The sequence below is a fragment of the Arachis stenosperma genome, chromosome 5 (genome assembly GCF_014773155.1).
Source record: "Arachis stenosperma cultivar V10309 chromosome 5, arast.V10309.gnm1.PFL2, whole genome shotgun sequence".
NCBI classification, from domain to species: Eukaryota; Viridiplantae; Streptophyta; class Magnoliopsida; order Fabales; family Fabaceae; genus Arachis; species Arachis stenosperma.
The window spans coordinates 938,975-966,645 of NC_080381.1; the positions used below are offsets into that span (position 1 = coordinate 938,975).

Below are 27,671 nucleotides of genomic sequence, written 5' to 3' on the forward strand. Positions count from 1 at the left end.
TCCATAAGAATAGAATTGAAAGTATCCATCATGTACAAAAACAGCAAGATTTTATACAAAAAAATCTAAACGACATGATGATGACTTCTTTCAAAATGACGCAGTGGAGGACACCACGGCGAACCAGAGCACAGAGTAGTGGACGAAGTGGGGGACATGGCGACGAACCAAAACACAGAACAGTGGACGAGGTGGGAGACACGGCAGCAGAGAGGAGAATGGGCACGGCGACAGAGTTGTGAAAAGGAACGCTGCGAATATAGAGAATGACGCGGTGAGGGTGATAGAACGGTGAGGGGTGACAATGCAGTGAGGCGGGAGAGTGACGAGGGGGTGGCTGCAGAGAGGTTGGATAAAGTATGGACGACACTAGAAATCTATAAATTAAAGAAGAGTTATGCAAATAAGGATTAGAAATTTTGGATCTCTCTCTATATATATATGTATGTGTGTGTGTTTGTATATGTGGCATGTGAAATAACTAAAAAACATATATAAAAAATAAATTATTAAAGATAATTAAGTAAATTTGTGAATTTTGGAGATTAACGGAAATGAGGCAAAAATTTTTGTTCAAATCCCTGCGTTTGTCTCAGCAGAATTTTATCTTCCACCTTTATTTTTATGAGAAAAATTTTCCACACTTAAATCTCTATTTAGAATAGTTTCCACAAAAATTTTGCCATTCTTATGAACTATTTTCATAATGTAAAAGTATTGAGTTTGATTTTTCTCAATATCTGTGTTTTAAAATTATTTTTAAAAGCTTGGAGATATACACTTTAACTTACTAAACGTATAAGTTCTCTTGCATCAAATCGAATTTAATAACTATTGTGAATCAGCTATATAAATAAATATTTAGTCAGTTTTCTCTCTCTTCTCTCTCTTCTCTCTCTCTACCTCTGTTTGATTGCTAGATTCACAAAAAGTTATATTTAAGTTTTGTATTGGCTGAATATTAACTAAAATAAAATTGTTTCTTTAGTTGGATTGTACATGAGAGTATAATAAATACTTGGACATTATAAATCCGTTCTAAAATAAACCCTAAATTATTTTATGCTCAGCTTGCAGGGAATAATGACCACTTGAATTGACTATTTACCATAACTAAGATTCTTGTTCAAGAAAATCTTGTAGTATGTCAGCTTGCTGAATTATTATTTATGCCTTGGCTTGTTTGTCAAAATTGGTTGCCCCAGTTATCTTCTAAATTTCAACGCCCCACTATGTATATGGTCGAGGTGACAAAATTTTGTAAAATTATATTTGTATCCTTTTATTTTAAATAAACAAAGTAATAAGCATGGTTCTGAAAACCGGACCGGACCGGCCGGTTCAACCGGAAAAACCGGAAACCGGTCGCCTAGTCGGTCCGGGTAACGTCAAAAACCGTCTGGCAAAAAACCGGTGAGAAAACCGGTCGAACCGGCGGTTAACCGGTGAACCGGAAGAACCGTCCGGTTTTTTTACGGTTTTTTGGTTTGAAATCAGAGATGCTAAACGACGTCGTTTTAGCCTATTTAAAAAAAAAAAAAAGAGAAAACGGCAAAATCAAAATGCGTAACCCTAATAATCACAATCATTTCCCCTTTCCAACGAGTCATTCCCACGCCACCCCTACCTCTTCATCTCATCTCTGAGAATCAGAAACCTTACCCTAACCTAACCCCAACCACCAGCCCCGCCATCACAATCCCCCATGGCCGAACTCTTCTTCTCCGGTAGATGGTGCTTTCGCCGCCGGTGGAAATCGTGGGTGCCGTCGCACTCTTCTCATCGCCAATCCCTACTCATCTTTCCTCTTCTCGTCACCGTTGCACAAAGGAAGTGTTGACCCTGTGGCATAACCGTCGCGAAGGTTTCCCGGTCGATCGTCATCTCTTCAAGCGCGCGCTCTCTCTCTCACTCACTCTCTCTGTGTCTGAGCTTCGAGCTCTCTGTCGCTCTCTGTTCGAGTTCACTTCCCTTGTTCCGTTGTCATCAGCCCGTCACTTTCCTTCCTCCTTCGCCGCCGGTAAGCGCTGCTGGTTTAATTAATATTGCTTGGCTTGTACATTTGTTAATAATACCGATTCTGGGTTTTGGGTTCTTTGATTTCTGATTCTGAGTTTGATAATTTTGCTTAATCCGAGTTACTGATTTTCTGAAATAATGATTGATTGAATGATTTGATTAAATATTTTCTTTGCTGGGTTAATTTGTTTGAGTTACTTTTGTTGAAGGTTAATTTATTTTTGCTGGGTGTTGAAGATGGAACAGGAACAACAGCCAGAAGACATTATTTATTCAATTTGTTGAATGGTGATGTAATTCTGAATTCAATTTAATTTGGATTCTGACTTTGGAATTCGATTCAATTTAGTTTTTGCTGCTGATATGTTTTCAGATTAGTTTGGATTCATATGTTATAACTATACTGTTGATTAATTGATTTGCTGCTGAAAGTTTGAAACTATGTTCCCTTTCCTTTTTTCTGTGTAGTGTATTTTCCACTTTTCCCTCCCTAGCACAATAGCATGAAAACTAGAGTAAATGAATGGAACACAAGCACAATAATGCAAACACAAATGTGACGAGGGTGATGGCGAACAAGTGATCGTGAAGAGTCTTATAACCTGGGTTTGATCTAGCAACACAGCATTTTACTATTTGTCGATAATTCATTGTTGAGCTGGGATAACAGGTCGATTCAGATCATGATAAGTAGAAGTATTTGGCTTGACTAGTCCTTAAATGCTTGCTTATGAGTGAAGCACGGAATTGTTGGAACCCTGTCTCTCTTTATTGTATGCTTCTGTTCAGTTTTCATGTCACATTCAACCTTCTAGGGTTGAAGGTGAAAAGCCTTATGATAGACTAATAGTCTTCTTGTGAAGCATGAGTCAAAAACAGTGTCAATGTGCTTCTATATATCTGAATCAGTGTATTTCAAAGTCCTGCATATGGTAAACTGGTTGTTATGTATCAACAAATTATGCTTGTTTGTACTAATATACCTTTGTTTTGAATAGTATCATTCAATCTATTTATACTTTAGATGATATGTACACAAGCCATGCCAATTTAAATTCTTTTGGGTTTCTTAGTATCACTATATTTTTTTTTTGTTTTAATGATCTATGAAGTTGTTTAGTTATAAACTTTGATGTTTGAAGTTGTTTAGTTATAAACTTTGATATTTGAAGTTGTTTGTGAACCTCTAATATTAAGTTATGGATAATTTATTATGTGAGATTTTAAATTTTATTAAGTTGGAAATTATTGAATTTATATATTTAAAATTATTTTTAGGTCTTTTAATAATTTTATTTAATATTTAATTAAACCGGTTGAACCCCGGTTGAACCCCGGTCGAACCAGTGAACCATTGAACCAGTGACCTCACCGGTTTATTGACCGGTCCGGTTCTCGCAACCTTGGTAATAAGTATTGAGGTAATATCCTAAATCGTTTTTAAAATTCTCAATTCACTTTGATTGAGTCTTTTATTTTTTAAAATAATTAAATATATTATTTATTTTAAAAAATATAAGTCTTTATTAGTTCAAATATCATGAATCATTTTAACGTTATTAATATGTGTAGTTAAATACTAATTTGACAATTTATTACAAATTGATATAGACAAACAATAAATTTAATTTAAATTAGTATTTTAAATTTTTTTAAAACATTCAAATTCGTTCGTATATAATTATAAAATTCTAACTTTCAATTATTCATCTTTATTTTTTGTTTTTCTCTCCTTTTTTAGATCTCCCAAATTTAAACCTGCTCTTCTTCTGCCACTCGTAAACCTCTTCTCTCCCTTAAGTCTCTTCTCCTTCTTTCCCGCTTTCACTCTCCTTCCCTTTCTTCCTCTTCCTTTCTTCTTCTGACCTCTCTCTCGCGAACCTCGCATCGCCTTCATACTCCTCCTCTGTCACCTTGTCTTCAAACTCCTGCACCACCAACTGTCTTCCAGTGTCGCCTTTCTTAATGAGTCTCTTCTTGGACTTCGACTTGGATGAATCGTTATCGTAGAGTGGAGTTTGCAAAAACTTGTGTCGTCACTAATCACCACTATTCCCCTCGTTCTCATAATCATCGAAGAGCGCATTGTCGTGGTGGGGTTGAGATCGGATTGAATGTCATTGTAATCTATCAAGAATTTTCCGTCCTCGTCGTGGTACCTAAAAAAGCAAATTTTTTCTTTTTCGCTCTCGATTAGACTGAAGAGGAAGAAAGTTTTTCCAGAAGGCTTACCATGATCTCTAGGAGCTAGCTAAAGAAAGAATGCATTAAACAATTGCGTGACTTCGAATCTATTTACGATACTTTTTTTGAGAAAAAAATTAGTTGCGGCATTAACGTCAAATTAGAGAATGATTTTGGGAGTGAAACTGTTGGCATTAATTGAGCCACTGAAAATAGACTTGAAAACGGGTTTGGTATGAATTGGGGAGAAGCGGAGGGCGGCATAAAGAAAAAAGAGGAAGCGATCGAAATGAGAGAGTGAGAAGTGAAAAAAGAGATGAATGGTAAAGATGAGGAGAATGACAACATAAAATAAGGGAAGAAGAACAAATAATAAAGATGAAGAATTGAGTGTTAGAGTTTTTATAATTGTGTATAAATCAATTTAAATATTTTAAACAAATTTAAAGTACTAATTTAAATTAAATTCATTGTTTGTCTACGTCAATTTACAGCAAACTATCAAATTAGCATTTAACTGCATACATTAATAATATTAAAACAGCTGATAATATTTGAATTAATAAAAACTTATGTTTTTTAAAATAAAAAATATATTTAATAATTTTAAAAAATAAAAAACTTAAGTAAAACAAATTAAAAATTTCAGAACTCAATAAATATTCATATAGATAGTCTATATTCCTTCTTTCACTAATTTTTACTTAACCTAACAATATATATAGGATTATTTTTTCTTTCAAACAAAGTTTTTGTCTTTCAAATAATGTTTCTCTACTTTAATTACTTTCTCTCCAACACACGGGAGAAGCTCAGTAAAGCTCAAAGGGACGGTGGGCACTTTAAATTTTAATTTTTTTCATATATATATATATATATATATATATATATATATTGTTTTTCCTTTCTTGTATATTTAATTTTCTTTAAATTATTTTATTGTGTTAAAATTAAATACACACTTCAAGTTATTAAAGACATGCAAATTTTTATTCTTATTTAGTATACATGTTTTTATCCATTGAGAGTAAAAGATGTGTCTCCAAGAGCGTGATAAAATATCTTTAATTATCCGATATTTAATGCGATTAGTTTTGAAATTTGTATATTAATGGGACTTTTTAACATTAGAGTAAGTACTAATAATTTGTTAGCAAATCAACTTTTAAGTTGGTAGGGCATTGGTCATCGGAAAACTTCAATAGAATCCTATAAAATATTTTCATAGTTGACTTTGTATGAAAGTCTAATAGGAGAAATTAATACCTTATTTTTTCGAGGAGGAGGAGGTAAGTGATTATAGCGGATTTTTTTTTTTTTTATTGAATTGTTGTATTTATGAGTTAGATATATTTTTGTTTACACATGTATTTTTTATGTCTAACCTAAAGATTATTATGTATATTTTTTATACTAATCAAATTTATACGTTTGAATAAATTTTTAAATAATGAATTGAAAACTTAATTATCTTTATGAAATGCATACAAATTAAATTTAAACAACAACAATAACACAATAACAACCATATTAAACATAATCTAATATAATAAATAGGATTACTATATATCAAAGTATTTTTTTCAATACCAACAAAAATTATTGGCATTAAAAAAGTGTCGTTATATGCGCTTTTTCTTCTTCTTTTCATCCGCACTTTTTCTTCTTCTCCCATGCACTTCTTCTTCTTCTTCTTTTTTCATTCACATATACCTCTTCCTCCTCCTCCTTCTTCTTTGCACACGCAGATTCTTCTTCAGCTTCTCCTCCTCCTTCTCCTCTTCTTCTTTTTCATTATAATTATCACCAACAACATCAACATTTTGCTAATGGATTATTTTTTCAATCGAATTGAATGGAATGCAATTGCTGAATTGAATTGAATGGACATAGGTGTTTTGAATTTGATTTTATATAATGGATAATGTTCCGTTCATTTAGTACTTTACAATTGTTTCACCTTAATAACGTGTTCGGTTCATTATGCAGAAAACTGTTTGAATTTGATTTTATATAATGGATAATGTTCCGTTCAGTTAGTACTATATAATTATTTCACCTTGATAACGTGTTCGGTTCATTATGAATTAAATTGAATTGAATTGATAATCTCTAATTTGTAGACACAGGTGTTTTGAATTTGATTTTATATAATGGATAATGTTCCGTTTATTTAATACTATACAATTGTTTCACCTTAATAATGTGTTCAGTTCATTATGTAAAAAGCTATTTTGAATTTAATTTTATATAATGGATAATATTCCGTTCATTTAGTACTGTACAATTGTTTCACCTTAATAATATGTTCGGTTCATTATGAATTAAATTGATAATCTCTAAGAGAAGGAGAAGAAATAGAAAGAGAAAAAGAAAGAAAGAAAAAAAATATGCATGTGCAAATTTGGAAGAAGAAAAAGAAGAAATATGATGAGGAGGAGAAGGAGAAGGAGAAGAAAAAGGAGAAAAAGCACGTAATTTAAAAAGTTGTTACAACAACTTAAATAAACTTGAATAAAAATTTTGCTTGAACGTAGAGCTTTATTCCATAATAAAATAATCAATTTTTTATAAATAAAGTATAGTTAGATAACATATACTATTTAGTAAAATATTTCTTCATGATCATCATACAAGATTTGAAAGTCTCTGACATAAATATAGGAAGTCACTAAGATAAATACGTTTAAAACATCTTTTTTTAATATATTTTTTAATAATTAAAATTTAGTATATATAATCGATTAAATCGTGTTATTTTTGTTAAATTTAGGCCAGACAAATTAATTTGATCGAAAAAATAGTAAATTAAATCTTGAATCGGTCTAAATTTATTTTTTATAAAAAATGACTACAATATCTTTATTATATAAAATGATTAAAATACTCCTATTATATATATTAATTTTAAAATTTTTATATCCTAACTCTATGACGGCAAAAAATAAGGGTTGGAATTTAGGATTTTCAAAATTAATATATATATATATATATATATATATATATATATATATATATAAATATAATAGGAGTATTTTAGTTATTTTTTATAATAAAGATATTGTAGTTATTTTCTATAAAAAAAATAATATTAATTTAGAATAATTCAATATTTGATTCACCATTTTTTAGTCAAATTAATTTGTCTATCTAATTTTGACAAAATAATACAATTTAATCGATTATATGTATAAAATTTTAATTACGAAAAATTATTTTTAAAAAAATACATTTTAAACGTTTTTATTTGAATAACTCTGATAAAAATATTGTCATATAATAAACAGATTAAATCATTAATATTTATTAGGAAACTAAAAACCAATTACCACAAATAAATTATCGTCAGAAATAAATTAATTTATCGTCAGAGAAAAAAAAACACAAACACACTCATAATTAGGGGTGGTAACATGTACCCTACTTGCAGGTACCTAACTCGACTCCACCCGATCCGCAGCAGGTAGGGTAGGGTGCGGGTTGAGTTCTCGTGCGGGTCGGGTAGGGTGCGGGTTGAGCCTACCCGACCTACCCGCATCCTATATATGTATATGTTATATATTTATATAAAAATATATTTTAAATGAATGTTGAACTAAAGATCTCTCACTAAATGTAAAAGATCCTTAACTACTAAAAAAATCATTAATTGATAATTTAATACTTTTTTTTTACATAGAAGTTAGTTCTATTTTAAATTATCATAAAATTATATAATAATTTTGTATTCTTTTTTAATCCGCAGGTAGGGTCGGCTATCCGCGAGTTAAGAGCGAATATAATTAGAATTAGAATATTTTCAACGCGCAAATAAAATAAAGTTAAGTTTATATAAAAATTTCAACCCAAAATTAAGATTAGAATTGACTTCAATCCTTACCCTACTCTATGCATTGCACGCTATTCATAATGAAACAAATATGAGCAACTTTCATTCCAGCTACTTCCAGCCAAAAAAGAAAAATCTCATTCAGCGGCACGTCATAGGCTCATAGCCCAAATGATTGTTTTAAATTAAAGGAATGCCAAGTTGTTCAAATGGCCAAGTTGTTGATGATTTAATTTAATTGGTTAAAGTAATTAAGAAATTATTAATCAAATAACTTATGTTGCTAATGAGTTATAATTGAAATATCATACTCTCTCTATATTTAAATCATCGGTAAAAAAAAAAAAAATAGAAATCATATTATACTCAAGTATTATATTGTAGCGGTGGAAATTGGAAAAATTGGATCGGAATGTGTGGGGATGTGCGTGTGATTGTTTCTTTGTTTAAACCTCGGACAGGTTGGGGCCAAGTACGTCTGATGTGGCACCTCCATCGCCAATTCGCCATCCTTTCTTGTTGCTATGTCCGAATGTTAAACCTGCTGACGCGCATCACACTCACACTTAAAACCCATTTTAACTATTACTAATTCAACACTATATATACGTAATCCCCACGTTTTCCTTATTAATGGACTTTACACAATAACTAAAATTCAGTCTTTCATTAATCAACCATATTACTTATAAATGATAACGAGTACATAAAAAATCAGATATAAAATTAACAACTAAAATAATTATGTGTATAAAATATATATTAAAATATAAAATATATAGTAAAAATAAAATAAAAATATAAAAATTTATTATTCTTATTTATTAATATTTAAAAATATAAATTAAAATATATTATAAAATTATTAAATTAAAAAAATTAAATTAATAACTAAAATTAATTACCAAAAATAATAAATCTTAATGATATGATAATTAGTTTTAATATTTTTCATAAAAATTATATAAATTTATACATAATACAGATTTTTTTTTATAGCAGTGCTACGGACCTACGAGAAATTATAACTCATGAATGATTAAAAAAATACATTCTAAATAACACTTACTATCATCCCAAAATTAAATAACATGATACATTTTCTCTTCATCATAATGATTAATTCAATTAATTACATCACATATCAATTTTCAAATTTTGTGTGGTTACAATACAAAAAATTCTCTATTTATATTCTTCTCTATTATATCCATAATTATTCAATTTTTTCAAATAAAAATTACAATTTTCAAAATACAATCTACATAAAATATCTCAAAATCTTAAAATCAAATATTATAAATCTTGAAAGCATATATTTATACCTGTATTTAGTAGAAAATAAAATTGATTTACATTCTCAAGAGACGTGACGACATTAATATAAATAACTGTTGGTAAAAAGAATTACAGTAAAAATATAAAAGTTAAATGAATAAGATACAATGCAAAATAGGTCAGATAATTGAGATTAGACGATAGAGCACGTCAAATAAATCATATTAGTTAAAAAAATGAATAATAATGACGATGATTATGAAAAACAAAAGAAAAGAGAAGAAAATAATAATATTTTTGTTTTAGAATTTGTTCTTTCCGTTTCATTGTATTTTTATTTTTTCAGTTTCTATTTAATTTAAATTTTCATGTGGCTAAAATCAATAATATTCAGTTGTTTATTATTTTTAGTTGGATTTTTTATGCTTTTTTAATTTCACCTATAATTCTTATAAATTCAATTATGAAAACATTTTGTTTTGTTTAATTTATACATGATATTATATTATTTGATCATTTAATTGGGTATTATATATTTGAAATTATATACGCTACATGTATAAAATTATAAATATTATATGTAAATAATTATGAATGTTATATATATAAAATTATAAATGTTATTTACATTTAAAATATTAAATTATAAATATTTTAACTATTTTCACTGGATGAATAAATAAGAAAAGAAAACAAATTAAAATAAATAAATTAAAAAAGTTTTGTGCATAATAGAGTAATTAAAAATTTGCACACACATGATAATCGAAGAAATCACCAGATTTAATGAAATTATTAGTAATAGATGAAATCTTTTTTTAATTTATAATAGTTGGTAAAAGAATTTAATTATTATTAATATTTTTTATTATTACTATTAATGCAATTAATACATATATCTTATTCAATAATTATTATTATTTGTCAGGTTGAAAAAAATGAGAAGTGTGGGAGGAAAAATTTTGATTGATTTTTATTGTTATAAAATATTTTCGTTCTTTTTATGTGTATATAGGTTTTTTTTATCAATTAATTAGTCAATCAATATTTTATTCGATAGCACAAAAATGAATGGGTTAGCTTTAACTATAGCAAAAAAAATCTTAAGATATTTAAGTCACCCCAAAAATCTAAAATATTTTTTTCAATATATAAGTTACATTAAATATTTCAAAATTTCAGTGTTAATGTTAATAAAGACATAAAATTTATCCATAAACATATAATAATTAATTTAATAACTAATTGTTAATGTGTTCATAGATATATAATAAACTTTTCTTTGAGAATACGGGAATGCGTGTGTAGCATATGGAGGAGAAGAGGAGCACAGGATTATTTTCTACTCATTTGATGACTTTGTAGCCAACTCTCATTCCGGGATTATACGAAATTTGGAATTTTTCTCTTTTCAGAACCTTGCGCTTGCGGGATAGGATTTAACCATAGTCACCCTCAACTAGAGTTAAGAATTATAACCATGGTTAAGTTTTTGGTGTGTCACTGAACCCTATAAAAGGATCACCTCATCGTTACAAGATTTCCCATCACCTTTTGGTGTCCCTTGTTCATACCTCACTCGAAAAAATTAAACAGCACAAAATCTTTCCACTTTCCATGTTTATTTCTCCTTCCATTTCCTTCGTTTATCATTATTAGATCTTTCTTCTCTCATTTCCAATCTCTGGGGTTTATTATACAAGTGTGTAGAAGATGGCATCAAGCGGAAATGGAAACGTGGCTAACGGTAACGGGACGGCGAGGAACGGACTTCCGGCGATTCATACCCATAAGAAGCATGTGAACGGGATTTGTCACGACGACAGCGGTCCGACGGTGAAGGCTAAGACGATTGATGAGCTTCACTCTCTTCAGAAGAAGAAATCAGCACCTACCACTCCCGTTACGAGCTCCCAAACTCCCTTTGCCACCCTCTCTGAACAAGAGCGCCAGAAACAGCAACTCCAGTCAATCAGGTAATATTAATGAATTTAATTTTAATGTATTTTCGGTATAAAATTGTTTTACACAGACGTCAAATTATACCACAATTTATTAGTAAAAATAATTATTTTTTATATTAATACAGATTTTGTGAATAATTTTTAAAAAAAATGTCTATAATTATAAAATTATATAAAATGTTTTACATTATCATGTATCAAAATTAATATAAAATATTAAATAAATATTAAAAATTAATAATTATATATTTATATTTTAATATATATTTAAGTGATTTTATATGTACAGGAGCACCATGAGTTGATAATAATAATTACATTTATATGTAGCCAATGTATAATGAAAATACGAGAATTTTGATGTATAATTTTACTTTTTATTATTATTTATAATTAAAAAATATTTTGTTATATCTAAAAGTTGAATCTATATTCTTTTAATATATGAACGTAATAAATTTATCGTTTTAATTAAATTTATATTTATAATTGTATATATTTATTTTTTAAAAATGTAAATTGATAAATACATTAATATTTATTAATATGTTAGTAATAATAATAATATATTTAAACAGAATAAAAAGAATTTACACTAATTATATGTTGATAGTTGCCATGTCACTAAAATAATCAGTTTGTATTTTTTTTCCGTATGAATAATTATTCTTATAAATGAATATAATTAAAAGGCTCTTTTTCAAAAGAAAACAAAAAATAAATAGACTACAAAATGCATATATTTTCACATTCAGTTTTCTATTATTCGTTATTACATATCCAGGGATGTATTATAGATAGGTCGTACATACTCGTATTTCCTATTTTAGCATGAAGATCGAGTTATGGGAGGGAAATTCTCACATAATTATTGGGTTGATTAATGAGTATATAAGTTCTGTTTTTTATAGTCAAGACATTTGTTTCGTGCGGAAAATACGGGAAGTTAGAAAGTGTTTATTTTCAAAAAGAGGATGAGATCTAGTATTATATGTTTAATGATTAAAAATATAAAATAGTTAAATGTTTTTAGCATACAAAATTGTAATTTTATAATATTTTTAATTTTCTGAAATTTTTTATTTTATATTTATCTTAAAATAAATAAAATAAAATAAAATAATTTAATTTTATATACTTTAAATTAAATATAATATAAAAATATAATTTAGTACCAGTTTTCTTGTTTTTCGGTCTCCGTAATGTTAGGCTTTGTTTGGTTGGAAGGAAAGAAATAGAAAGGAAGAAAATAGAAAGGAAAGAAGAGAAAGGAAAGAAATTGAGTGGAATTTTATTTTCTTTGGATATGTTTGGATGAAAGGAAAATAAGAAGGAAGGAAATAGTATATAATGTTATGAAAAGACAATTTTATCCTTAGATATTTTAAAATATATTAAAAATTAAAGGATAATATTAGAATATTGATACAAAATATATTTTCCTTCCATTTTCCATCCATCATTGGAGGGAAAAAATTTTCAATGGATCCCACCCATTTTTTTACACTATTCATTTTTTCCCTTTAACTTTTCCATTCAACCAAACAAAGGAAACAATTTCTTTCCTTCCTATTTCCTTCCTCCCATTTTCCTCTCAAACAAACACACCCTTAGTGTTAGAGAGAGGAAAAAGCGCGGTGGGGCTATATTTACGATACACGTGTGATGTAACGTATTTGAATGAGAAAGTGTGATGGATCTGATGATGCCAAACGCTCTGATTTGATTCATTTTGTTAATGTGGGGCCCAATCATAGTGGGCCTTCCAACACAAAATCAATCAAATTTTTGTTACATAAATAGAACCTATAGCAGCCAAGATGCTTGGGAAACAGCACTATAAAAGGAAATTCCCCTCAATTTAAGATTTTAACCTTTTGTAAAAAAATAAATTCTTATTTTTGGAGAAACGGATTTTATCTAACAAAAAAAATTTAAAGCTGACCTACAATATCTAGCTAGTATTTAATTTAATTATAGTTCTGATGTGACTGCAACCACAAGATCTTGGAATAATTTTATATATATATAAGTATTTATATATAACTACGCTACTTAAAAAAAATTACTAATAAGTAACGAGTAATAAATTTCTTGTTTTTATGAATTTGTTTTGACAGTGCATCATTGGCGTCACTGACGAGAGAAACTGGACCAAAGGTGGTGAAGGGAGACCCAGCAAAGAAGTCAGAATCACAAGTGCACCACGACCACCACCACCACCACCATGTTGCTACTCCAACCATCGCTGTTAGCGACAGTGCTCTCAAATTCACCCATGTCCTCTACAATCTCTCCCCAGCTGGTATATACTATTATTTAATTATTAATTATTAATTAATTTCCTTCTAACTTCTGTTATTTACTCGATCCATCTTCTTATCGTATACCAAGTCTCCTTCTTATGTCGTTACATCACACTTCTAGTTGTTTTCTTTTCAATTCACTGTTAATTATTATTGGTAGGTATAACATCATCTTAATGTACCTTCCCTGTACGAAAGCTAAGCTTGTAGTTCATAACAACGACGCCTTCTAACTTCATCTATTTGAATTTCTCAACCATGGTTTTATTTTATTTTTCCATAGCCACATTAATTATTTGGGAATTGACTTCTTGAAAAATGAAAGTACTTTAATTCAATGAACATGAAAGTAAACCCTAACCCTAACCCCACTTGTTGAGAAAAATCCTTTCTTAATTAATTGAGTCATATAATTAAAATATAGACTATGGTATAATGTTATTAGTGTGAATTTAGATAACCGTTGTGCTTATTGCGATGCAGAATTATATGAACAAGCAATTAAGTATGAGAAAGGATCGTTCATCACTTCCACAGGGGCATTGGCAACACTTTCTGGTGCCAAGACAGGGCGTTCTCCGAGGGACAAGCGCGTAGTTAAGGATGATGTTACTGAGAATGAGCTTTGGTGGGGAAAGTGAGTACTATGTTCTAACCAAATTTTCTTATTTAAAAAATAAAAGTGGTTAATTTTTAGATAATAAAAATGACCATTTTGGTAACTTGTAGGGGCTCCCCTAACATTGAGATGGACGAGCACACTTTTATGGTGAACAGAGAAAGAGCCGTCGATTACTTGAACTCTCTCGACAAGGTTAAATTTATCTCCCATTTCCCTCCGTCATTCCAATGTTTTTTTAATATATATGTATATAAGCTTACGTCACTTTTTATTTTAATAAAAATAAAAGATGGTGGCTTATCTCATATTTTTTAAGATAGTGATATGGGTATTGGGTATGGAATGGTGGTGCAATATCACGCAAAAGTTTATCTGATCCCTTATGTGCAGGACAATCTCAGCCTCCGATAATTTCCTTTCAGTTGTTCCTTTTTTAAAAATTTATTATTATTATTGGCTCTTGTTATCGGTGCCTTGCATTTAGTATGGGATATGTCATATTGTCATATTCATACTGTTCAGAAATTGAAGATAATAGATATCTGTTTAATAGCATCCGTTTTTTTAGATTATTCATATCTGAAAAATAGTTATTTTTGTTGGTGTATTAATATTAGATACCCATGTAAAACTTGTTCATCACACTGCCCTTGTGAGAAAATTAAATCCAATTTATATATACACCCATTTCTATTCTGTTCTGGAATCATTGCTCAACCTTATCATATCTTATCTGATAATATCTGATACATGTTAATTGCAATTCCCTGCTACTAGTGTGTGTATGAAGTGATTAACACTGGTGATTGTTGTGCAGGTCTTTGTCAATGACCAATTCCTGAATTGGGACCCTGAGAACAAAATCAAAGTGAGGATAGTATCAGCAAGAGCTTATCATTCCTTGTTCATGCACAACATGTAAGTGAAAAACTCTAGCATGAAATTTAACATGTTGTTTATCCTTTCTTCCTTCAGAAGAAAAAGGTATAAGCCGGCCAGATAAGTACCCAATCGTTGAAAGCCTTATTTACATTATACATTATATATTATATATACAATATAGTCCCTGATGAGTGGAGGAAGTGGTTCCCTACCATTGGCATTGGCTTGTTAGTTTAGTTTAGTGTACAATTTGGATAACTGGGTCGGTGACAGGTGTATCCGACCCACTCCGGAAGAGCTGGAGAATTTCGGTACTCCGGACTTCACTATATACAATGCTGGACAGTTCCCCTGTAACCGTTACACTCACTACATGACATCCTCCACTAGCATAGACCTTAATCTTGCTAGGAGGGAAATGGTCATCCTCGGCACGCAGTATGCCGGGGAGATGAAGAAGGGCCTGTTCAGTGTCATGCATTATCTCATGCCTAAGCGTCAAATCCTCTCCCTTCACTCCGGATGCAACATGGGAAGAGACGGCGACGTTGCTCTCTTCTTTGGACTCTCAGGTATAGTATCTAGCCGGTGGATCAAAAGCCGTCGCCAAAAACAGATCGCCCCTCCCTCATACGATATGTTCCTTCCTTTTTCCTTCTCCCTATGAATGATTGTGTGGCCATAATCCAGTGTGCTTGCTTCATTGCTTGTTTGTTCATGTTTTCAACCATGTTTAGCTATGGATATATGAGTTATGCTTTTGTTACTGTTTTCAAGGTACTAATGAGTCCTTTTTTGTTGTCTTTCTTTTATTGTTATTTTGTTATTTATTTTAGGTACTGGAAAGACCACCCTTTCTACCGATCACAATAGGTTCTTGATTGGAGATGATGAACATTGTTGGAGTGACAAAGGTGTATCCAACATTGAAGGTGGCTGCTATGCCAAATGCATTGATCTCTGCCAGGAGAAAGAGCCTGATATTTGGAATGCAATCAGATTTGGCACAGGTAATCTTATTTGATCACTTATTAATGGCCATAGGATTAGTTGAAGAGACACTTTAGAAAATTTAAGCATAGATATCAAAGAGATTGAATGGTGGATTGTCAAAGTATACTTTGGACTAGTGAGAATTGAGAAATGCATTTTGATTTAATCTTTTATTTGGTGTGATTGGCAGTCTTGGAAAACGTGGTGTTTGATGAGCATTCCCGAGAGGTTGATTACTCAGACAAATCAGTTACAGGTACATAAATTTTATTTTTAAGATGAATTTGGCTTATACTCATCCAGTGTTTGAGTTTGACCACGTTTCTGATTATGCAATGATTTTGGATAGTTCCAATTAAGTGGCTAAGTATATCACAAGATGATGACTTATGTTGTGACTCAGTCATAACAACAACATGCAGTTTACTTAATTCTTAATATGATTTTAAAACAAGTTCTTGATAACTTAAATTAAAAACTAATCTAAAAAAGTGCAAGGTCAACTCATATAAAATAACCTCAATGTTGCTGACATAAACCTCCTGTCATCTGGTAAGGATAAGGATAGTATTGAATAGAGACCCAAACGTTTGTCCAAGAAAAATGTTGATGTCTACAAAGCAATTGAATAAGGACAAACATTCTGACTGCAAACTATTTTATAGATGAATTTGAACATTGATTAATTTTATGGTGCAGAAAATACAAGAGCATCTTATCCTATTGAGTACATTCCAAATGCCAAATTGCCATGTGTTGGTCCTCATCCAAAGAATGTTATACTTTTGGCTTGTGACGCCTTTGGTGTGCTACCACCTGTCAGTAAGCTAAACCTTGCACAGACCATGTACCATTTCATCAGTGGTTACACTGCTTTGGTGGCTGGCACTGAGGATGGTATTAAGGAGCCAACAGCAACTTTCTCAGCTTGTTTTGGTGCTGCTTTCATAATGCTACACCCAACAAAGTATGCTGCAATGCTTGCTGAGAAGATGGAGAAGCACGGCGCTACCGGCTGGCTTGTTAACACCGGTTGGTCTGGTGGGAGGTAAGCGTCGTCGGAATGATTGTCCTTTTTAAGGCTTTAGTTGATTACATGTTTAATATGATTATTTACTTGTTTAATGCAGGTATGGTTATGGTAGCCGTATCAAGCTACCCTACACAAGAAAAATCATTGATGCTATTCATTCTGGAAGCCTCTTAAATGCTGAGTACAAGAAGACTGAGATTTTTGGGTTTGAGATCCCAACAGAAGTTGAAGGGGTCCCTTCAGAAATTCTTGATCCTATTAACACTGTTAGTAGTTTTTCTTCAACTGTATTAAACACTTTTCTTTTTCTATCATTTGCCAATGTCTTTAAATTTAACGTTTTGTTTTGATTTATGTATTCTCCAGTGGTCAGACAAAAAGGCCTACAATGAAACACTGTTGAAGCTTGCTGGGTTGTTCAAGAAGAATTTTGAGACATTCACCAATCACAAGATTGGCAAGGACAACAAACTCACTGAAGAGATTCTGGCAGCTGGACCAGTGTTTTGAAAATGGAGAATGCATGCTGTGTTAAGTGGGGGTGGCTGGGATTAAGGGATTATTATTATTGTTAGGAAATATATATATATGTGGTTGAATAAACATATTATATATTGCATTTCTAATAATAATTTTGGTTTAGTTGGTTTGGTTTTAGTCATATGTAAAGTTGAAGTGTTGCTACATTTCTAACTTTTTCACATGAATGGAATTCACTGCTTCTCATTTTACTATCTTCAATTCTTCTCCTTTAACTCTAAAGCTGCCATTTCAATTCTTGTTTGGGGTTTTCACCCCTCCTTTTCTCACCAAAAAAAAAAAATCTTCTCCTTAATTGGCAGTTGCTCTTAATTAATGATTCCTTTTGTAAATTATTATCTCAATATTTGTAATTATGATAAAATATTTATAGTAACAAAAACAAGTAGCAGCAACATCAAAAACAACAATGATAGTATCAACAACAACAGACCAAGAGTTTATTTTTATTTTATGCAAAAAGATGCAGTGTTCAGAGATCGAAATCCTAATATCACCATTGTGGGGTTACATGCAATTACAGGGGACTCTGTTTAAACAATAATTAAACACATCAAATTGGCTTCTCACAAAAAGAGATTTTGATTTTTAGTCTTACTTCGTCTTGAAAAAAGTTATATGAAAAAAAAGCTATGCAAAATTAAAAACGTTATTTTTATTCAAAAGTTACATTTTCTCGGATAAAACAAACCAACGCACTCATTGGATTTAACTCAAGAATTCATGATATCACAAGTTTACGAAGAATAACACATAATTAAATTGTGATATAGACACCAAAAAAAGAAAACTTGTGATATACAATACAATAGAGTTTACATCAAGAGTGCATCAAAATAATACCGAAAAACTCACCTATATTTTAATAAAGTAAAAACATTTGTATGTTTATATGATATCCATCATCCATTGGCGATACTAACTTAAATCCAAGCATATAGAAAGTAATATAAGGAAAACATGAATGTGACTAGAATCTAAATAACTGTTGTATGTAAGTGTCTGAAACTGAAACACTAATTCTTGTTTCTATTATTTTTTTTTTTTTTGTTCAAGGTTTCAATATCATTACCTGACAGAAACAAGTACAATTAAAATTAAAAGCAAGCATATCAATATTCAATAGCCAAAAGACTTGTACATTAATCCGAATTTTTGCGAAAATATTTTGATCACTAGACTATTTCTCTCATTTTTAAAATTTGGTTATTCAAAAATTATAATAAATTACAAAAAATTTATTTAGCATAAAATTATCGAATTTTAAAGTTGAAAAATCTCACTTATTTAATTATGTTTGTAAAAATTTGTATCAAAATTTAATCTCTAAAATTCTTTTTGAAAATATATATTTAATATCTAATGATTTTTTATTTGGTTTTAAAATTTTTTAGAACTTATTTATTATTGATTTTTTAATTTTTTTAAAATCTTTCTACGGTATCTCACCGTCTCGCAGACTAAAGATTAATCTCCTACATATATGAGGTCATTAAGGATTTATTGCTATCCAATGAATTGCTATATGTAGGGGTGTGCATGGGTCGGGTGAAATCGGATTTGATGTGACATAGACCCGACTCAAAATATATACCGGGCCTATTTATTAGATCCGAACCCGGCCCTAGATCCGATGAAACCTATACACTTTCGCGCCATGATTATACCGGGTGAAAACCGGGTCATTAACATTACATTACATTGATACCTTCTTATAAGTTAGCATGTGAAAATATTCAAATTTTCAAGGCTCCAACTATTATTTGACATGGTAAAATTCACTTAGAAAAATATAACAAGAACCAATTCTTCTCTAAAATTAAAGCATAACCATAATCAATACTAATATTGTATAATAACACCAAATATTTAAATCAATACATATAACACAACATTATGCATTAGTCTAAAATCTTATGCATTTTAAATATAAAACATTAACTTATAGTCTTATAATAACTAATAATACAAAATATTAAGGTTTACAATATTTAAATTCCACATAAGAATAGCCATCATCCATTACTAATAACACAAAATATTAATTGTGTAGGATGATCGGGCGACCCGAGCCATGACCCGGACCCGAGCCAAAATAATAACCAGGTCTATTTTTGAGACTCTTACCCGACCCTAGACCCGATGAAATCACACCAAATTAGTCCTTAAAATGCTCGGGACCGGGCCGGGTTGGGCCATGCACACCCCTAGCTACATGTATAAGACATGATTCTTTTTTTTATCAGGTAGACAGGGTTCAAATGCGGACAGTTATGTAAGCGTAAGCAAATGAGTGAGTTAACCACTAGATCAAACTTTTTTTCAATTTTTTTTTTGTTGCCCATTTCTACTGGTAGTTTAAACTAAATTTTTTTAAAATAGGTCTAATATTTTTTGTTGGATGCTCCCGAAGGCGATGGATCAAGTAGTCTTCGATTGCTTCTAAACCAGCCCAAAGAAAATAATTAATGGGCCAAACCAAGTCAGAGCCCAAATACTTTTTAACTAATGGGCCCAGGTAGGGTCGGAGGAGAGAGAAAGAGAAAGGTAAGAGAGAGAGAGAGGTGTACACGGAACTTTCCAGAGCGACATAATAAAAACCCCTTCTCCCAACAATTTCTCTCCTCTTTTTCTCTTCTGCCCTAATCGTTCTTCCACCCAGCTCTGCAGACACCAACAAAGGTATGCTCTTTCTTTTTATCAATTCTCCAATTTTTCCAATTCCATTCATTCTCTACTTGTTTATTTCACCATTGCAATTTATCATCTTTCTGCTTCCTTTGTTTATGGTTTTTTGACCTAACTATTTTCTGCAACCCCCCGAAATTCCCACTCCATTGGCCGCCTCCGATGAATAAGATTTCGTTTTGTTCCTTGGGTAAAGCAAATAAATTCAATTTGGTTTGATGGGTCTCTAAGTGTGTGGCAATTCGGGGATCAATCAAAATCGAGCTCGGGATATTTTTCCCCTATTCGAGCGAATTGTTCAATCTGTAACCCTAATTTTAGTATTTTTGTTTAAAAGATTGAATTTCGTGTTGCAGGGTTATTGGGTCCTTTTTGTTTCTCGCTGTTCACACTGTCAGTTACAGTGGGGGCGAGAAGAGTCGGATTCGAATCTAACGCTGAGTTTGCATTGTCTTTTTGTGTTGGTACCAGCATAGAAGGTTCAATCGAAGTTTCATTCATTCTCCAAGAGCGTTTTTGTAATCGGTGACTGTCTTCTTCGTACAGATCAATGCGGGGTTATGACAGAGATGTAAGTAAGAATTATCAAGTTTAGGGGGTGAATTTGCTGTTAGTGTGTTCTTTTCCTCGATGTTTCTCTTCCCCAATTGATTATTGTTTTTCCACTTCAGGAGTATGATGATTACGAAGGTTATGATGATTATGAGGATGAGGGAGGTGAAGAGTACGAAGAGGAAGGAGAGGAGGCAGAATATGATGAGGAAAGACCTAAGCCAACAAAGGAAGAAATGGAGTACCTTGAGTTGAGGCAGAAGCTGAAAGAATCAATTAGAAAGAAGATGAAGAAGGAGAGTAGTACCTCCCTCTCCGATTCTAATTCCAGGAAGAAACTTCCTTATGATAAGTGAGTTGAGCCATTTACATTGATAATATCTTTGTTCTCTGTTAATTTAACTATTTTTTCAATCGTTTGAAAACTTATTCAATTTGTTGATCAAAGGATATGGTTGAAGTGTTCAAATTTTTTTGTTCTTAAATAAGTTATATTGGTCACCTTATGTCTGCTCTTGCAATGTCGTGGCATTTAGTTGAAGAAATTGCTTTTGATGGCAGGATGTATATGAAATCTGTTTTTCAAGGATATAATTCCCATCATCCCATTGTGCTGTTTGTTCAAGCTTTCATGGGTGTTATTTTAATCATTTGTAAATTTCTATCTTCAACTTATGATTATTTGTCTAGAGATCTCTTATTTATCCTTCTTTCTTGTTTAGCCCAAAAAAGGAGTTATACCTGCTTTGTTCTCTTTATCAATATAGTTTGTGGTAGCATAGCCTGGATAAATGACATTTGGAATAATCACAAAATATTTTCTTCATTGTTTATCTGTTGCTGCAGTTATGGATCCTTCTTTGGCCCTTCTCAACCTGTTATTTCACAGAGAGTAATTGAAGAGAGCAAGTCATTGATAGGAAACCCGGATTTGGCAGCCAGGATTTCTAAAGCCGCTCATGTGGTATGCATTCAGAGCCTTTGTATTGCTTTTTGGTTACCTGGATGCCTATATGATCTGTTGTTGCTTCTTCTACAAATCAATGCAGCAGTTGGATGTTCCTTTTTTATTTTCCCTCTCTATAGTACTTCTGTGATAGTGATGTTGCTTTCTCATAATTGTCCTGTGTGCAGAATAAGAACACAAATAAAGCATCTAATGGAAGTGTAAAGTCTTCGACTCATAGTCAGATGCCCAAAGCAAGCGAGGTATTATAATTATTGTGAACATCTTGAAACTTCTAAGCCTCCATATCCTGTAATGAATGAGATGAACTGTCTTCTTACAGAAGCAAGTTAAAGCCCAGAAACTCAAAGTTATTAGAGACTACTCATTCCTTATGTCTGATGATGCTGAACTTCCAGCTCCTACAAAAGTGTCACCATCTCAGAATACATCTATACGCAATAATGGTATGTTGCTGCTTGCATAATTGTTCATGTTGTGTTAATTTGTTGGTTTTAGAACATATTACTGTAATTGAGGAAACTTATACAGGGTTTTTGCTGATGTTGAAGAGGGAAGACCAGCTCAACTTGCTGGAAGGAATAAGCAACTTGTTGCCAATGGTGGTGGCAAGCATGTTCGTAGCAGTGGTGAGGAAAGGAGAGCAGTTCCTGGAGGGAATCGATTGCCTCCCAAACCAGACTTGAATCATAAGTTAAGTTCTGCCAGTAAGCCAATCAGAAAGGCACCAGAAGATTCTAGAAAACAGCTTGGTAGTAATAGTGGAAATGGACCAGGTCGGCCAGTGGGACCAAAAGGGTTGCCTCCAAAGGTGCCTGCTAGTACCATGGGGAATAAATCTTCAGCACCTGTTATGAAAAAACCTGTGAACGACATGCATAGACCTGTTAATGGCACACATAGACCTGTCAACAGTATGCAAAGACCTGTCAACAGCATGCAAAGACCTGTCAATGGAACGCAGAAATCACTCCCTTCTAAGGTTCATTCATCTGTTAGGCAAAATGTGGATCCAAGAAGAGACCCGCGTGAACAGAATAGACCGAAGCTGTTACCAAAACAACCAGTGGCATCAACAAAAACTCAGGTGATGCAGTGATGCTACTGGCAGTACTACACATTAATGACTATTTGGATATTTCTACTATGAACTTGTTCCATGGATATATGCTAAGATATTTATGTTAACTTGCTTGACAGATAAATAAACCACTTAAACCAAATCCAAAGCATTCTGATCCACGGGATCACCGCCCCAAGAATAAGGGTGTGAAGAGACACTCCGATGATATGGAGGATGAGGTGGATGTTAGATCAATGATCAGATCAATGTTCAAGTAAGCTCTATTTTATTTTTCTTTTTAAATTTTATAATGCTATAATTAATTACTTGATTTTAATTGGGTAATTTTCCAGTTAATTTTTAGTAGCTAATATTTGTGTTGTTTTATTGTTCCAGTTACAACCCCAACAGATTTGTTGATGACGATGACGATGATGATATGGAGGCAGGATTTGATGAAATCATGCAAGAGGAAAGGAAAAGGTTTGTTTCTCTTTTCTTGTTATAATTCACATTCTCTCTCCATAATTACTAATTCATGTATCATCACGGAGACATGACTCCCTATTTTCCCCTGATGATTTCCTGATTGCCATACAAATGCTGTATTTCAATAGTTATATCTAGTAAAATTTTATGGGAATTGATTGTTTCGTGTAATATCACGCATGCAGTGCCTTGATAGCCAGAAAAGAAGATGAGGAACAACTTAAGTTGATAGAAGCGGAGGAGGAAAGAGAGCGAAGAAGAAAATTGGCCAAGTTGAAGAAGCGAAGGGTTGGTGAATAGCATTTGACACCCAATGTTGTTTGTTTTTTTATGTTCAAATGTGAAATTGCCCTGTTCCAATCCTCTGTATTATTGTTGGATTTGAGTTAATTCATCAATGATCATAAATATCTCGTCATTTTCATCCAATGTTAGATTGATGTACTTGGGGAAGGAAATGTTTTTAACAAAGCAAATGAATAATGCTAGTTGTATAATTTTTTGAATTAATATTTTCTCATTTAATACCAGCCATATAACCACAATGGGTTCAGAATTCAGAATTTTTTGGTATATTTTCCCTTCACATTTACTTATCTTTCGTCACTTAGAATGTCAGCGTAAAACGGCTTGACATCATTTTTCTTTTTTGGTTCTAAAAATTCCCTTTTACTTTTACATGGAATTTTGAATTCAACCATAATTAAGGATATTTGAGGAATTTGAATCATACGGTATATATGTCGCTCTCAAAATTGATGAAAAGAGTAAATGGTCAAATCTAATTTGTAAAATTATTCGATAAATTTGTCTTTTAAAATTTTAAATTAGTCATATTAGTTTTTTTTGTTATATTTGTTTTTTCAATAAATTTCTAACAGTTTTAATGTGGTTTTTTTTTGTGACTGTTTTAATGTGGTTTGTTAAAATAATAAATTTATATTATTATATTAAATTAAATTAATACTAAATTGAGGAAAGATCTTGAGATACTATGATCTCTTAATTTAAAATTATTTAATTTAATTTTATAAATTTATTACGTTAATACCTAATTATAACTATTTTTAGGACACAAATTTCATCATTTACTCTAGATGATGCTTCCTAGATGTCATTCTTTTATATATATAAAAGTAATTTTTATCGATTGACAGCATATAAAATAAAATCACACTGAAGCGTCAATATTTTTTTTAAGAGAATGAGAAATTATGGTGAAAAATTGTGTGAATGAATAATTATTTATTTTAGAATGATTTGATATTTTTGTCGGTTGAAAGTGCAATGTAAATTATAGAAATGAAATCCTTGTAACAAATTTTTTATTTGGCAGTAAAATAAATAAAATATATTATTTATTTTGTATTGACAAATAATTTTCACTAAATTTTATATTTATAAAATGGTGAAAACTCAGGTGCAGTCGACTTCACGTGAAGTTGATAATTGAGAACTGTTAAATGGTTTGACTGATTTGACTAAATTTTCATCTAACGGCTCTCAACTATCAACTTTACGTGAAGTCGACTGCACTTGAGTTTCCACCTTATGAAATAATAAAAAAAGAATTTGTCCCGCCAAATTCATTAAAATAAAAATAAAAAAGTTGAATTTGTTTCCAACGAAGTCGTAAAACTAAAAATAAAAGTTAATTTGTTCCCAATTAATTGTACAATAGAATTTTTCTCCAATAATTTTTTAGAATCCCATGTTCCAAAGAATCACCTCTAGAATCTACTTTTTAATATAACACAAAATTCTGTCATATAGAAATTTAAAAATATTAAACGACCAAGATTTTCTCCAATAAACCTTCCATTTAAGCTAACCTAATCAACTCTCATTTTTTATTTTTTCCCTCTTGGAATTTGTCATAACAAACTTTTAGGCAAAAATCGAGGCTTGAATTTTTGTTACGAAAATCCAATTTTTACGGCTGAGAAAATTCAGAGCTGATGACATGTGAATGTGATGATGCTTCGTCTTTGTCGTTTGTGGTGGTGACTTCAACGAGGCACACATTATACGCCATGATCATTTATATATCATGTTACTGCAAGGCAATTTTTCTATGAATTATTGGATGTGAATCAGTGATTGTGATGATGGCAACACTCTTCAACGCCGCTCTTGGGATTCCTTCATCTCCTTGCTTCTCATTTTCAAAACAAACCACTCTTTCACCTCTCCGTTGCTTGAGGTAACTACTCACAGTTCATTGCGTTGTTGTTACTTCTTGTACCATAATTCTTGTGTCTTTTAATGATAATCTTAGTGGGGTGTCTTCAAAATCCCACTTTGAAGCCTCATTGAGTACAAAGTTGTCATTTTTCTTGTTTTGCATTGATTGATTGATCATAATTGAAGCAATTCATCTCACAAGCCTGTTTGATTCTTCTTAGGAACAATCAGGATGTCAATGGCTATCATGAACATAGGTAAGTGTTATCTCTCAACATTTGAGTTAAATCTCAATTTGGCCCTTGAAATTTGGTCTAATGCTCAGAATGACCCTTATAATTTCGTTGGTCCCAATTAGAACCCCCCAAATTTTCAATTATGGCTCCAGCTTGCCCATGCCATTATTTTCATCACCAGAATGCTGATCTAAAGCATTGGTTTCGCACTCAATCCCTTTGGAAATCACGTCGTTTCAGTGTTTGTGGGTTAAAACTCTTTTTCTTTCTACTACGACGATCATAAGTTGCAAAACATCAAGAAAACCCTTACACTACGTGGTTTCCAAAGGGTTTGGGTGCGAAACCAATGCGTCGTCGTTTAAGTAGTGTCCACCATGTCATGCAATTGCGTCAGATCAGAATTCCGGTGACGAAAATGATAGCAGGGGCAAGCCGGAGCCACAATTGCAAATTTGGGAGTTCTAATTGGGGCCAACGAAATTGTGAGAGTCATTTTGAGCATCGAACTAAATTTCAGGGGTCAAATTGAGATTTAACTCCTCAACATTTGCTACTTTTCTCAACATAGGTGAGTGTTAGTTGGAATTAATTTTGGTGATGTGTGTCTTAGGTTAGAGATTGAGGGTGATAAAAATGTGGAGAAATCTAAGGTATGTTGCTGTAGTTCCAATTATGTTGCATTCTTCACATTCCTTTCAGTTTCTCCTTTTCTTATTTTGCAAGCGTTCCACTGCCTTGCTAGTCTTGATATTTCCCTTATCAATCAACAATCTTTATAGCCAATAACCGGTGATGACCATGCAACGCCAGCTTTTTTGGGTATGCTCAGAGAATTTGAGCAGAGTTAGTTCCTTCACTAGCTAGTATACCTCTCTGTTCTCCGTCCAAGTGTTTAACAACTTATAGCTTTTGTTTATTCTTATGGCATGCAGACATAATATCCTTGAACAACGAGCTGCTCAAGATCATAGACGAACTTCACAAAACAAAAAGAGAAAAACAGTCTCTACTTAGTCTGGCAGAGAAATTAGAAGCGGAAAAGATGGCTGGTGCTGGTAGAGGTGATTGCATCGTGGCATTTGCTTTTGTGGCTCATGCAATATATTTGGTCAATTGTTAATTCATTCATGTCATGGAACCATTTTCTGATGTCATGTCATATTTCATATCTCTGCTAACTAAGTTATATTATGATTCTGATTTTAGCAATAATATATGTCTTGGTTGCATTTTGTAAACCAGATAACCAATCAGGTTGTTCGGATTTGCTGCTTCGGATAGGCTCAATGGTCCTTAACAATGTGATTAGCCCCGGGGAAGCATCTGAATTAAGAAGATTGGTGATAAGCCACATGGTGGGTGTATATGATGATTTTAATGTTACTGCAAACAAAGGAGATTCTGAACTTCTTGAGGAACTTCGTCAGTTTTCATATGGAAGCAAAAAGTAAATCCTGCCATCATTTGGCGATTTTCTTCTTTCTTCTTTGATCCTCACAACAATTTTCTACCGTTTCCCTTTGTCAAAGATATTTTAAATCTGATTGATCTCTTTGTATCAACTTTATTCAGGAGTGGTTTTCATATTGTTCACATTTTCATATTGTATCACTAAACTATCACTCAAATTTTAGAATTTGGGATTTTTAACTTTTTTTTTTGAAACCTTAAATCCATAGCCACCGGAAATTCTTACGTTCAGATCTTATCACCTTCATGAACATCGTCAAATTAGTCTTACTGTCTAATTTCTACCATCCCTTTAAGTGATAAGATTAAACAGCCTGTACTTCTAAATTTAAAGCATTGTTTCATATGTACAGAATATAAGAACATGAA

The 27,671-nt window shown here is 31.6% G+C and overlaps 3 protein-coding genes across 5 annotated transcripts; all 3 read left to right on the forward strand.

Annotated features, from left to right (window-relative positions):
- Window positions 1–10,874: 10,874 nt before the first annotated feature.
- Window positions 10,875–17,844, forward strand: LOC130979761 (phosphoenolpyruvate carboxykinase (ATP) 1). Its single transcript, XM_057903299.1, has 11 exons — window positions 10,875–11,286; window positions 13,395–13,579; window positions 14,064–14,217; window positions 14,310–14,394; window positions 15,020–15,120; window positions 15,358–15,656; window positions 15,921–16,094; window positions 16,268–16,333; window positions 16,777–17,125; window positions 17,208–17,376; window positions 17,477–17,844. Exons 1-11 carry the CDS (start codon window positions 11,024–11,026, stop codon window positions 17,618–17,620), a joined length of 1,989 nt encoding a protein of 662 aa, XP_057759282.1. The 5' UTR covers window positions 10,875–11,023; the 3' UTR covers window positions 17,621–17,844.
- Window positions 17,845–20,239: 2,395 nt separating this feature from the next.
- On the forward strand, window positions 20,240–23,939 carry LOC130979762 (protein SPT2-like). 2 transcript variants are annotated; one of them, XM_057903300.1, is made up of 10 exons: window positions 20,240–20,332; window positions 20,810–20,909; window positions 21,010–21,242; window positions 21,737–21,854; window positions 22,025–22,099; window positions 22,180–22,303; window positions 22,409–22,944; window positions 23,058–23,194; window positions 23,317–23,403; window positions 23,595–23,939. In XM_057903300.1, the coding sequence occupies exons 2-10, from the start codon at window positions 20,889–20,891 to the stop codon at window positions 23,707–23,709; spliced, it is 1,446 nt and encodes a 481-aa protein (XP_057759283.1). In that variant the 5' UTR covers window positions 20,240–20,332; window positions 20,810–20,888; the 3' UTR covers window positions 23,710–23,939. The 2 variants fall into 2 exon arrangements, with proteins under 2 accessions (XP_057759283.1, XP_057759284.1); XM_057903301.1 differs by having other exon boundaries at window positions 20,301–20,332; window positions 20,695–20,909.
- A 1,352-nt stretch (window positions 23,940–25,291) lies between these two features.
- Window positions 25,292–27,418, forward strand: LOC130982465 (uncharacterized). 2 transcript variants are annotated; one of them, XM_057906480.1, is made up of 6 exons: window positions 25,292–25,612; window positions 25,815–25,850; window positions 26,443–26,482; window positions 26,612–26,651; window positions 26,765–26,893; window positions 27,075–27,418. In XM_057906480.1, the coding sequence occupies exons 1-6, from the start codon at window positions 25,515–25,517 to the stop codon at window positions 27,281–27,283; spliced, it is 552 nt and encodes a 183-aa protein (XP_057762463.1). In that variant the 5' UTR covers window positions 25,292–25,514; the 3' UTR covers window positions 27,284–27,418. The 2 variants fall into 2 exon arrangements, with proteins under 2 accessions (XP_057762463.1, XP_057762462.1); XM_057906479.1 differs by having other exon boundaries at window positions 25,305–25,612; window positions 26,612–26,675.
- Window positions 27,419–27,671: the final 253 nt, after the last annotated feature.

Coding starts and splice junctions, on each gene's coding strand:
- LOC130979761 (XM_057903299.1), top strand. CDS start 11,024: ATGGCATCAAGCGGAAATGGAAACGTGGCTAACGGTAACGGGACGGCG. Junction 14,395..15,019: donor ACTTGAACTCTCTCGACAAG/GTTAAATTTATC, acceptor ATTGTTGTGCAG/GTCTTTGTCAATGACCAATT. Junction 16,334..16,776: donor CTCAGACAAATCAGTTACAG/GTACATAAATTT, acceptor TTTATGGTGCAG/AAAATACAAGAGCATCTTAT.
- LOC130979762 (XM_057903300.1), top strand. CDS start 20,889: ATGCGGGGTTATGACAGAGAT. Junction 22,304..22,408: donor TACATCTATACGCAATAATG/GTATGTTGCTGC, acceptor CTGATGTTGAAG/AGGGAAGACCAGCTCAACTT. Junction 23,195..23,316: donor ATGATCAGATCAATGTTCAA/GTAAGCTCTATT, acceptor TTATTGTTCCAG/TTACAACCCCAACAGATTTG.
- LOC130982465 (XM_057906479.1), top strand. CDS start 25,515: ATGATGGCAACACTCTTCAACGCCGCTCTTGGGATTCCTTCATCTCCT. Junction 25,613..25,814: donor TCACCTCTCCGTTGCTTGAG/GTAACTACTCAC, acceptor GATTCTTCTTAG/GAACAATCAGGATGTCAATG. Junction 26,483..26,611: donor AAAATGTGGAGAAATCTAAG/GTATGTTGCTGT, acceptor CAATCTTTATAG/CCAATAACCGGTGATGACCA.